This window comes from Hibiscus syriacus, unplaced genomic scaffold, assembly GCF_006381635.1.
Source record: "Hibiscus syriacus cultivar Baekdansim isolate YM2019G1 unplaced genomic scaffold, ASM638163v2 tig00111402_pilon, whole genome shotgun sequence".
In the NCBI taxonomy this organism is placed as follows: domain Eukaryota; kingdom Viridiplantae; phylum Streptophyta; class Magnoliopsida; order Malvales; family Malvaceae; genus Hibiscus; species Hibiscus syriacus.
Window position 1 is genome coordinate 6,555,927 of NW_024063082.1, and position 11,316 is coordinate 6,567,242.

The 11,316-nt window shown below is 35.6% G+C and overlaps 3 protein-coding genes and 1 non-coding gene across 4 annotated transcripts; 2 read left to right on the forward strand and 2 right to left on the reverse strand.

Moving 5' to 3' along the window:
• The first annotated feature begins 498 nt into the window (after positions 1 to 498).
• On the forward strand, positions 499 to 2,304 carry LOC120161480 (GATA transcription factor 15-like). Its single transcript, XM_039171714.1, has 3 exons — positions 499 to 678; positions 1,692 to 1,778; positions 1,937 to 2,304. Exons 1-3 carry the CDS (start codon positions 499 to 501, stop codon positions 2,291 to 2,293), a joined length of 624 nt encoding a protein of 207 aa, XP_039027645.1. The 3' UTR covers positions 2,294 to 2,304.
• Positions 2,305 to 2,935: 631 nt separating this feature from the next.
• TRNAN-AUU lies at positions 2,936 to 3,009 on the reverse strand. Its single transcript has one exon. It is a non-coding gene; the product is annotated as a tRNA-Asn (tRNA).
• A 273-nt stretch (positions 3,010 to 3,282) lies between these two features.
• Positions 3,283 to 6,303, reverse strand: LOC120161659 (syntaxin-43-like). Its single transcript, XM_039171877.1, has 8 exons — positions 5,830 to 6,303; positions 4,997 to 5,279; positions 4,686 to 4,775; positions 4,467 to 4,544; positions 4,124 to 4,201; positions 3,959 to 4,024; positions 3,806 to 3,886; positions 3,283 to 3,722 (listed from the first exon to the last, which is right to left on the reverse strand). The coding sequence occupies exons 1-8, from the start codon at positions 6,030 to 6,032 to the stop codon at positions 3,615 to 3,617; spliced, it is 987 nt and encodes a 328-aa protein (XP_039027808.1). The 5' UTR covers positions 6,033 to 6,303; the 3' UTR covers positions 3,283 to 3,614.
• Positions 6,304 to 6,733: 430 nt separating this feature from the next.
• LOC120161481 (protein DEHYDRATION-INDUCED 19 homolog 3-like) lies at positions 6,734 to 9,015 on the forward strand. Its single transcript, XM_039171715.1, has 4 exons — positions 6,734 to 6,739; positions 6,828 to 6,875; positions 8,059 to 8,306; positions 8,775 to 9,015. Exons 1-4 carry the CDS (start codon positions 6,734 to 6,736, stop codon positions 9,013 to 9,015), a joined length of 543 nt encoding a protein of 180 aa, XP_039027646.1.
• Positions 9,016 to 11,316: the final 2,301 nt, after the last annotated feature.

Genomic DNA, 11,316 nt, shown 5'->3' on the forward strand with positions numbered 1-11,316 from the left:
CATGAACCCAGAACCCGGCCACCGTGCGCCGCCTCGCCGCCGCCGTTGAACGGTGACGGCCGCCGTTCATCGGCGGCAAAAATAAAAAGCTTTTACTTTTTTTGAAAGATCTTTGCACCCTCATTCCGAAAATCAACATGGTTTTTCTTAAATCGCCTCAGGGGAGTGTGAATCTAAAATGAGAGTTCCGAAAAACCCCCTTTTGGTCATTGACTCAAAAACGTTTTTTGGGTTCGATTCGAACCAGATCTCGACGAAAATACATGCAAAAGCGGTGAACAAATGAACAAGGTAAAAATAATTGCTACCTTCTTCTTATTTCCTTTTGAAACGTTTACAGTAGCTTCGATTTGCTTCGTACTTTTTGAGTGTTTAGTGCGTAATCTCTCTGTTATTTCTCCTATAAATCCCTCCTCTCTTCTGTGTTGATTTCCACCTTTATTTATAGTACAATATAGGGTTCTATGTTTTAAGAGTTTAACTCCTAATGAAACACTAATGTTATTGTGTTTGTTGGTGAACCGAGATGATCGGTTGTGGGTTGTTACTGAAGGATCTTATTGCTTCCCTTGCGCCGGAGAACTCGGACCGTGCGTGGCGAGGAGTCCTCAGCTGGATGGGTTTGCGGCGCTGATGAGTGAGAGGCTGCTAGGGTTTCCATTGCAGTTGGGTCAGCGTGTGGATTTGGGCCATTACTGTTGGGCCTGTAAAAGGAGAGAAGAAAAGAAGGAAAAAAAAAATGTAAATAAACATAATATAATATATATATATGTATGTATTATAAGGGACGAATTTAAGTGTAAATAAACTATATATATATTATAACTTATAACATAATGAATATATTATGAGCGACGAATTTAAGTGTCTTCAATACCAACATAATATTTTGTCTTAGAATTATATTATAACTTATAAAATATTACAAGTATAAAATTACATGAATAATAACATTTTATTTATATATAATTTAGAAATTATAAGAAATAATATTTATGTAAGAAATAAAATCTTATTACATTAGTAAATTCTAAAAAGGAAAAAAAAATCTGAGTATCATCCATAAACAAACAAAAATTAAACATAAAATAAAAATATATATAGAAAAATCATTTTGGTAAATCACGCAAGGCCTAATACGTAAACCTGTCCGAATTAGACTGATACTTAAGAAGTTGAGGGTGAAGAGAATCTGAAATTTCATCTCCCGCCACGCATGCATGTTGCCACGTGGACAGCGACAGTTCTCAAAATTTTGGCGGGTGTGGCCTTTTCATCTATCAACAGAAGAGCGGCGCAGAGCTGTCACCAGGAGGGGTATCTCCGTCTTTTCAATCACTCTCCCCTGTCTAGGGTTTATTGCTTCTATCCCTCCATGTCAGTTCTTCATTCTCACCTTGTTTTTTCCCACTGTTATCTGTTCTTCTCCTCAGCGAATGAAGAAGGTTTTTGATTGTGTTACTAAGTCGGTATTGCTCCGTCCATCGAGCTTTGAAAACCCTTTTTGTCATTTTCCTTTTATCATTCTGTTTTGATCGAAGTTCTTTACAGAGTTGCTTCACATGGGTATAATGGAACCGAGAGAAATGGTGGATATCAAAACAAATCATCTTCAATGCTTAAAAGCTTCCATCTTTTCAACCCATTTCTTTTAGTGGTACGTACTAATTTGGTTTCTGTGCATGATTCAGAATTCACCGAATGAGAACAAGAAGTTCTGCACTGATTGCAAAACCACAAAGACTCCTCTTTGGAGAGGTGGCCCTGCTGGTCCCAAGGTATATTTTCTTTTTCACTTTCTATTTTCATCGTAACAAATCAACAATTCTTCTCCTTTAGAACCTTGGGTTTGTCGCTTCTTTTCTTTTGATATCATTACCACGAGTCCTCTGGTAAGAAAGCTCACTGATGGGTTTCTTCTTTGGGTTAATTTCAGTCACTTTGCAATGCATGTGGGATCAGGTACAGGAAAAAGAGAAGAGCAATGATGGGCTTGAACAAGGGTTTAGAGAAGAAAAGGAAGAAAGAGATATCAGATTTTTCACACAGCAGCTCGAATACTTACACAAATGACGATGGTGATAAGAAGCTTATTAATTACAGCTTCAATGGACTGAGTAAGACTGTGAAGGTGAGATTATATGCTTTGGGAAGTGAAGTTTTGTTGCAAAGTTCATCATCATTATCTGGGGTGGTGAAGAAGCAAAGATGCCAAAGGAGAAGGGAGTTGGGAGAGGTAGAAGAGGCTGCTATTTCTTTGATGGCATTGTCTTGTGGCTCAGTTTTTGCTTGAGCTATGAAGAAACAGAGAAACCCAAAATGGGGATTACCTTCTCGAGAAGAACTAACCCATAAAGCTCCTTTCTTTTTCCCCATTTTCATTTCGACTTTTCCTGGGTTTTTGTTTTGCTGTCAAGTGAAACGAAAAATAGCCATTTTCTTGACGGTTGTACTGTTTTTACCTTCGGTGAAGAGAAGACAACAGGAAAGCAATTCATTTTTTTGGGAATGGCTGATGATGATTGTAAATACTACTTTGGGAATCAATGGACAATGAGAATTCTATGTTCCGTTATGAATGAATGATGATTCTAGCTAGCATTTATAGATTCTTTGAGGGGAAATCTATATTAAAGGATCATATTCATTTCTTCACTTTGGAAATGGTATGATTCTCAGTTTTGGAAATAGCATCACCAACGCTTTCCTTGATTCTTTCAAGCTAAAGTACCATTAAGCACTAGGTATAAGATTGTAAATTTGGATTCATTGATTTGTTGAACCTTGTCGATGCAATGCAAAGCATCCAACAGAGATGAACTATAAATCAAAAAAGGATCTGCCTGATTCTACTTAGAAAGGCTATGGATAGTTGTTAGAGATCTGGCTAGATGGGAAACAAACAAGGACCAAAAAAAAGGTGGAAAACAAGAATTGCTTTCATTGAGAGTCGAATTCAAGACCTCCCACTTAATAAACGGGTGCTCTAACCAACTGAGCTACGAAAGCTGATTTCCGGGTTTCCAAATAAATAAATTTATTCCTCAGAATTAAAAAAAAAATACTGTTATACCTCCATCCACTCAGAGCCGAACAAGGTAACAGATTCCTTAGCTGATATATATATATATACACGTATGTATGTATATGATGAGCTTATCTACTACAAAGTGGATATTTACGTCACTTCTTTGAAGGTAAAAGAATTGATACATGTAATATATAGGCAAACACCTCATCTCCTCATGGAACCAACTACAGTTAGAAATTCCGAACCCAGGGTGTTTAAAAGAATCAATAATCAGCTCCTTTCCTCGCTCAAGGAAAATTAATACATAATTAACTTATACAAAGCTCTGTAAAGATCAATCCTCAAACCCTGGTCAAACACCGCCTCCTTTCCCCCTCTTCCCCTTCTCCGAATGCCGAAATGAAAAATCGAAGAGAAAGAAAATAAGTAAACACGAACCTCTAAAGTGTATATGGGGATATTCAAGTTCCACACATTCTTACGCTGCTGGACAAGGAAATTGTTGCTTCTTGACATCTTAAGTAATCGGCTTACATGGAAGGTCAAAGTGTAAATCGTTAAGCAAAAAAGCCATGTTTGTGGATCAGAAGAGTATCTCCTTGAGGATTAGGAGGACCAACATGACAAAGCACATTATAACGAGCACCGTAGCACACATCACCATGCCTCCTTGTTTCTGTGTTCTCTCAGCCTGCAACTCGAATCCATACAAGATTTAGAATATGATTACTCAAAAATGTAAATGTGGGTAAATAATGGGCAAAGATGAATGACCTTTTGTAGTTGTTTGAGGCCTTCTTCGACCGTAGTTGCAACATTCTGAATGTTGTAGTCTATCCGATCGACAATGGTACCCTGTTTGGAAACTCCACTTAATAACTCTGAGAGAAGTTTGCAACTTATTATTAATGCTAGATGGATTTGTACCTGATCAATGACAAGAACTGACAGATCCTTCATAATCTGAGCAAGCTCATTTACGGAGTCCACAACCTACAAAATCCATTTTAATACATGCATAGATAATTCATTCCGGATAGCTATGAAAGCAGCAGAATCAGTTGACAAAAAGATCAAGAGCAATGCACTTGCCTGTTGAATCTCCCTTTCCCTCTCAACTGTTAATGCTTCACTTTGCTTTAACTTTGCCATCTGATGCTCACTAAATACCTACATGACATAATCGTGCACTATTAGAATCTTGACACCAAACTGGAATCAGATGAAAGACACAAATCCATCAAAACCTAATATCATGATTGCACAAGGAAAACATATGAAAGTTTGAGTAGGCACATTTTGGATCTTGGTTGCCACATAATTGACTGTCAAGATCCTAACATGTAACGTGGCATTCTGCTAAAACTCATGCTTCCTAAAATGTGTCCAGATAGATCGTATATACTAAAAGGAGGGTTTAAAGAAACCAGTATACCATATCATCCCAGTCATCATCTTCTGCTTTAGACCTATTTCCATTTATATTCATCTCTAGATCAACTCCATCCTGGCCCTACAAAAGATACCCGTAATTTAGTTAAAATATGCAGTGCAAAAAACAGAAATTGAAATTGTATGGGTCATTTAGCATGTGAAACTGCAACCAAATACTATATAAAAATGATTTGTCAAGAAGGAAGTTTCTTGTCTATACCTCTTTTTGCTGCTTAAGGCGCTTCAAATAAGTTGATTGCTTCTTCCGGAGCTCCATTGATAGGTTCTGAAGGTCAGAAGCAAGTTGACGCTGCAAAAAAGGAGAGCAGCATGAAAAGCAAGAAATGTAGACAAAAGAATAGATCAGAGTGTACATTATCAAAGGGAATAAAAAATTAAAATTATGTCAGAGAGTATAGAGGATAAAGCACTAAACATCAGCATTATTATCTTCCCTTCTTTAAGGACACGTGCATGGGATAAAAAAAAAGAATCAAAGATGACCTTTTTCTCACCATCACTCAGCATTACCTGGACATTTTTCCTGACATTTGAGTCTTCAGAAGGTCCAGTTGCAGAGAGTTTCTGCAATCTCTTCTCTGATTTCTTCAACAGATTAGTAATCTCATGGGCAAGAGCCTCAATAGTGCGTTGGTCTTCTTTACCATCACCAAATGAAGGCATTAAAGCCTTTGCATGGGCCTTCGCTAACTCGGCCATTTTTGTACGTGCTCGTTGCACATTTGCTGCTATTTCTTCAGATACATCTACCCAAGCTGGTGGTAGACCCACTATAACTGCATTTGCGCCCTTACTGCAACAGACATACAACCCTTATTTTCCTACTACAGAGTTATATGACCATTCAAACAGAGATATACATTAACTCAAAATTATTACCATTAAAAAAAACTCAAAACCATTTGAATGAGAACATGGACTTTAAAAGAAAACCCAATTGTAATTTATATCTACAATCCCTCATTGCAAAGCCTTGATCTTTCATTGTACTGCATAAAAGCACCTCATGATCTTTGTTAGCTCTTCCCAAATCATTCAAAATATCACACAGCTAAATAATTCTTGTAAGAACTGTTCAAGGATATCAATTAGATTCAACCACATTCATTTGTAAGCATCTCTTCGATGCCAATCCCTAAAAAATTAGTTACTTAACATATAATTCAACAATTTTGCTTAGCCTAAACTATATCAATTCTACTTCATATAAAAGGAGACTAATTCAGCTAAATTAACCTAACTAATTGCTTTCAAATAAATTCACTCTTAATAAAACGAAAACACAAGTATTGATCTCGATCTTTATTATTATAAAATTAATATTAGCTGCAAAGTTGAATTACCTTGAATTTCCAGGATCCTCGGTACTTAGAGGAGTATAAGAACGATTTGGATGGAGCAACGAAGTACTAACCATCTCGATCACCGGTCCTCCGCCGGAACTCTTCGGGACCGAGGACGATGCCAACGAACTCATCGGAATTCTTACACTCTTTAACGCATCCCTATATTTCCTAAATAACAGCGTCCGGTTCCTCGTCGCCATAGCTCTAGAACGAAAAATATATATTAACTAAAAATTTAAAAATAAAATCTAGATTCGGATTCAGATTAAGAATTTAGAGATCTAGAAATTGAGGTTTTCTCATGGCGGAGCTGTAAAAAAACAATAAGAGAGGGATGATCACGTGACCGGGGGTCGGCGATCGGCCGTTTAGGGGACAGTTGAAAAGAGACGAACGGCCGACTCAAGCGCCGGCGAAGGTGAGGATCGTTCTTAAAGGAAACCACCAGGAAAGTGTAACTATAAAGAAGAAAAAGTTATGGTAGACGTGGGGGATTATAAATATTTTTATAATTTTATTAGGCTCAGTGTTTCAGATTATAAGCGTAGTTACTGTTTTTAATCGTTTTTTAATCTTCATTTAGGTCGGGTTAAGTTAGTAGGGTCGGGTCGGGTCGTACTCTACGGTGAATTCCTCGGCCCGATCGAGTACTTTCAAGTTTTTATCTTTATAATAATATTATTTCGTTGACTGATTTTGATGAAAATAAATTCATTTAAATTTATTATATAACATTTTTAAAATAATAAAGAAGATAGTTAATAATTTTCGGTCGATATATTTTCTCTCTTTAAATAGGAATCATTAAAAAAAATTTAAATATAAAACGAGAGAAAAATAATTGAGTTAAATTACTAGTTTACTGCATGCAACACGAGATTAATCTCTGCACGAGTACGGAATGGTGGTTTTCATGTCAGTTTCATTATCTCATTTATAATCTTGTTACTTTTTGGAGGTATACAATTAAAGTTTAACATCCAACCTTGTTTGAGCAACTCAACAATACGACTGACGAGCATCCCGTGGAGGCTAAAAATGGGGTATTGCTCTGTTTTTATTTTATTTTCCAGTGCCTTTTTTATTTGTTATATCGTCAAGATGGCTATATTGGAATTCTTTTACATGATTATCATCTTTGTAGTTTTTCGAAGTGCCATAACTGAGTTTAGCTTTGAATTCTGATCCGTCCACTAAAAGGAATTGAGAAGAGGTTTGTTTGTTATGGACCCGAGTTTCAAACTTTAAATGAGTCTTACGACAGTTACAATATGGAAGTTTTTGGATGAACTACTTCTGGTCTAGATCGAGCGATCCATGTATCTTTTGCGTTCAAGGTACTTTTTCCTAGTCATATTGTGTTTAAGGTGTTACATAGATCCTGAGATTAATAGTTTATGTCAGAGAGTTTCTACTACCTTTCTATGCTGTTTTTTCATGTATCGTTTTCACTTTTAGTTGATTTGTCCGTGTAATGTTCATAATTGCCAGATATAATTTGGACTTCGGAGCGTGAGCTCAAGCTCCACTAATAGGAAAAGTTAGCTCTAGTGTTAATTTTGCTTACAAGTTTAGTATTGGTGCTGATTGACTTGATAAATTGTAGGTTGATATGTTATATGTTAGTTGGAGAAAAGGAGCTTTATAATTTCTCTTTATAGATTTCCTTTTACATGGTCTCAAGACCTTTCTATAGATTAAAAGGGTACATTATTATTATTATTATTATTATTATTATTATTATTATAAATTCAGTTGTGGTCATTTTTATTTACAGGTATGCCCAGTCTGTGCAATGAAAGTGGGAGTCGATATGGTTGCACATATAACACTACACCATGGAAATATATTCAAGATATCCTTTTCTGAGTTGTTATTTTTGAAGAATCGAGTTCCTCTTTAAACCATATCAATAAGTTATTTCTTTTTGGTGTGCCTTGAAAATTGTTATTGGAGTCTGCTACATTTTGGAGTTTGATTGCTCATTATCTTACCTGCAAACTTTATCATTGTTGTTTTTTCTCTTTGACTTTGGGGTTTGAAGAATCGAATTTCTCTTTAAACCATATCAATTTCTTCAAGTAAGCCCCACAAACAAAGCTAGCGATTTACTTGCGAACTTGTAGAATTGCTAGCTTTGTTTGCGGGGCTTCCTTGTAAGTCAGTCGTGTCATTCAAAGGACCTGACTTGGTATTTTCATTTCCTTAACAAGTGGTTACATGCAGCGCAAAAGGAAATCACATAGAAGTGGATCTCATTCAACACTGTCGCTCCTAAGGAAAGAGCTGCGAGAAGGAAACCTACAGTCTCTCCTTGGGGGTTCTTGTTTAGTGGCTTCATCCAATTCCGCACCTAATCCGTTGTTGTCTTCTTTTATTTTGCCCATGGTTGATGATTTTGTCGGGGTCCAGCCTCACTTTTCTTGGGAAACAAATACAACTGAGGATAGTTCAGAAGCAAATAAGTTGGAAAGGTAAGTTAAAGATTGTTCAATTGTTCTGTGTGCACAGTCTTTTATCGGGTTATACTTGCAATCCTAGATAACATGAATCTTTCCGTATCCTTCTTGTTCAGAATGGGATAGGTTCAGTTCAGCCCCAAGTGAAAAGGGCATCCAGACATGGTTCTATTCCCCCCCCCCCCTCAACGAGATGCTTTCTTTTTAAGCCGTTCTTCGTGACAATAAAGTAGGGACATGATGCTATTCTGTGAGAAAGAGGTTGAGACACTTCATAGGATGTCTCGATATTTTTTTTATCGAGAGTTTCTCACCGTGCATCATTATTGAAACCTTATTCAAAGGTGACCTATAATAATTACATGGGGTTTCATGCTTGGTCCTAGTTTTTCTTTTTAGTGTTATATTTTCGTTATGGTATACTTGAAATATATAGTGCGATCCATGTTTATCCGCTTTGCTCGTATGGTTTTGACGTGACAGAAATGTTCAATTGACTCCTCTTTCGGTCAAGGATCAGGAAGAGAAGACAAAAAGATGCAAGTTCATTCAAGGGCTGCTGTTGTCCGCGATGATATTTTATGACTGCCTTCAAATTGTTTGCTCCAACTGCAGACCCGAAAACCCTCGCAGACATCATGTTCATGGCACAGAGCCCTGCGATCTACGGTTTGATATGCTGTTTGTAGTGAAAACATTGATGTATTTAGAAGCAAAATGTTGAATAAGGCGTTGGAATGAATGAATGTAATTTATGTGGGATGTGGAGTTTTAGTTAGGGATGGGCATGGGTCGGGTTTCGGCCAACCCGACCCGACTGAAAATTTTACACCCTTCTCCCGACCTAATCCGAAAAATATATATCCTCCACTCGACCCGATCTTTTGTGATAGAATCCGAATCCGATACGACTCGAAATAATAAAAATATTATTTTATTCAATAAAACAATGATTTAATTGAAAAAAATAATATATAAAGGGATATTATTGTAATTATTCTTAAATATATAAGGTAAAATTATATTTTTTTCCCGGGTCGGGTTGGGTCGGATATTTTCTCCATAAACCCGATTCCGACCCAACCCGAACATTATCTTTAAAAAAATCGACTTGAACCCGAACTTTTTTTAAAAAAACCCATCGAGTTTAGATCTCATATCTATCTCTAGTTTTAGTTGTCATACGATCAGATGACCTATTCACCTATTAATTTTAGCTTATGATAGATAAATATCATGAAAATAAGAAAAATAATTTCAAAAGAATGGTGATCAAATGAGATTAGAGCACTTTTTGCACTCAAATGTCGGTGAATGGTCAATCTAAATCGATTTAAAAACCGGTTAAACTGCTAACCAAGGATAAAAAAAATAGGTAAAGTAAACAAATGATCCTTAATTATAAGGTTATGTTTTGTTGAATTTCTTGATTATTAAAAATTATAAAATGATTCTTTGACTATAATGTATTTTGTTGAGTCATTCGACTAATAAAAATTATAAAATAATTATCTGACTATTTATATTTTTCAAATTATTTTTTTATTAAAAATATTTATAGATGTCTGAGTTGAATGTAAGCTTATTAATTGGAATATAATAAAATTTGATCTCATAAGCGTTTGAGTTGTATTTTATGAATCGACTCTCCGCTCACATTATATCATTGAACCGATGTTTGAAATATTATGTCTTTTGAGCCCATGCTTGAAAGTAATGGTAGTGTTAATAAACATCATTAAAATATAATTTTATCATATCTTAATTAGACAATAATTAATTTTTTAACAAGAAAAGACGAATATGAAACATATGTCAGTCGGGTGGTTATTTTATAACTTTTAATAGTCAATGAACTCAACAAAACAATACATTATAGTCAAAAGATCATTTTGTAACTTTCAATAGTATAAGAACTTAACAAAGCAATACTCTATAGTCGGATAATCATTTTGGTACTTAAATTTAAAAAAAAACGAAACTAATTTTGTAACGTCAGTTGAAAAATTCAGTTTTTCCGAGTAGAGTTGAACTTTTGTTCACCCTAGCTCTTGAAGGCCTCCAGCGTTCTGGCTTGCAGCTGAAACGATTAGAATCCTGTGGTAGAGCCTACTTTGACTAGTCCAACGATCATGTAGACTTGGACTAACTTAAACCCTAAATTATAAACATAAACTCTAAATAAGATATCTAAATAATAAACATAAACCCTAATTGCTGCCCGCAACTTAACAAACAACAACAATATTGCATGATCGAATCAAGTAAAACTGCCACCACTTTGACTATCAATCAAGCAGTAAGGACGTAAAGATTGTACAAGAATTTGGCCATGCATTCACTGTTAATCATTTAGACATACTAAGAACACATAATTTTATACATTCTTTTTTTTTGGATAAATTAAATTATTTTATTACCCAAAGAACCAGAGTCTGCTACAAAATTAAATAAGTGTGATCGGATTCAATCCGATAAAAAAATAACCGAAAACCAATCCAAAAAAAACCGATAACTAAAAAATCGAAACCGATAAAAATCGATTGGATCAGTTTAGTTTCTGTTTGGAAATCCGAAACTAATCCAAACCGAACTGAACTGATATTTGGCGTGTCCATGCCTTAACTGAAGACTTCTTCTACGATAGCTCAGGATGAATAAGCTGTGTCCACGCTTTAAGTGAAAACCTCTTCTGCTCTTACTATTCATTGAATAAATCAGATTTCATTATCCAAAGAGCAAACTCCCATGTAATACAAGGTAATCTATACCCCATTGATTACAAAGTGTAGTATTAACACTATCATTCCTATTAATACTTCTACCCCTTAGTTGAATAGCAACAGAGTGTTTTACAGCATGGAGCAATGCTTCAAAATTTCTTGAGTATCCTTGGAATAACCTCTTGTTCTTCTCCTCCCAAACAGTGTAAATAAATGTTGTCCAAGCTAATTTCATAATGGTAGTGAGCAAGGATCTTCTTTTCTAAGCATCACAAGCCCAAGATAAGTGATTTCCCCATGAA

Coding starts and splice junctions, on each gene's coding strand:
- LOC120161480 (XM_039171714.1), top strand. CDS start 499: ATGTTATTGTGTTTGTTGGTGAACCGAGATGATCGGTTGTGGGTTGTT. Junction 679..1,691: donor CATTGCAGTTGGGTCAGCGT/GTGGATTTGGGC, acceptor TGCATGATTCAG/AATTCACCGAATGAGAACAA. Junction 1,779..1,936: donor GTGGCCCTGCTGGTCCCAAG/GTATATTTTCTT, acceptor GGTTAATTTCAG/TCACTTTGCAATGCATGTGG.
- LOC120161659 (XM_039171877.1), bottom strand. CDS start 6,032: ATGGCGACGAGGAACCGGACGCTGTTATTTAGGAAATATAGGGATGCG. Junction 4,202..4,466: donor ATGATGACTGGGATGATATG/GTATACTGGTTT, acceptor TATGTCATGTAG/GTATTTAGTGAGCATCAGAT. Junction 3,723..3,805: donor GCCTCAAACAACTACAAAAG/GTCATTCATCTT, acceptor TTCGAGTTGCAG/GCTGAGAGAACACAGAAACA.
- LOC120161481 (XM_039171715.1), top strand. Junction 6,876..8,058: donor CCGTGGAGGCTAAAAATGGG/GTATTGCTCTGT, acceptor GGTTACATGCAG/CGCAAAAGGAAATCACATAG. Junction 8,307..8,774: donor GAAGCAAATAAGTTGGAAAG/GTAAGTTAAAGA, acceptor TTGACGTGACAG/AAATGTTCAATTGACTCCTC.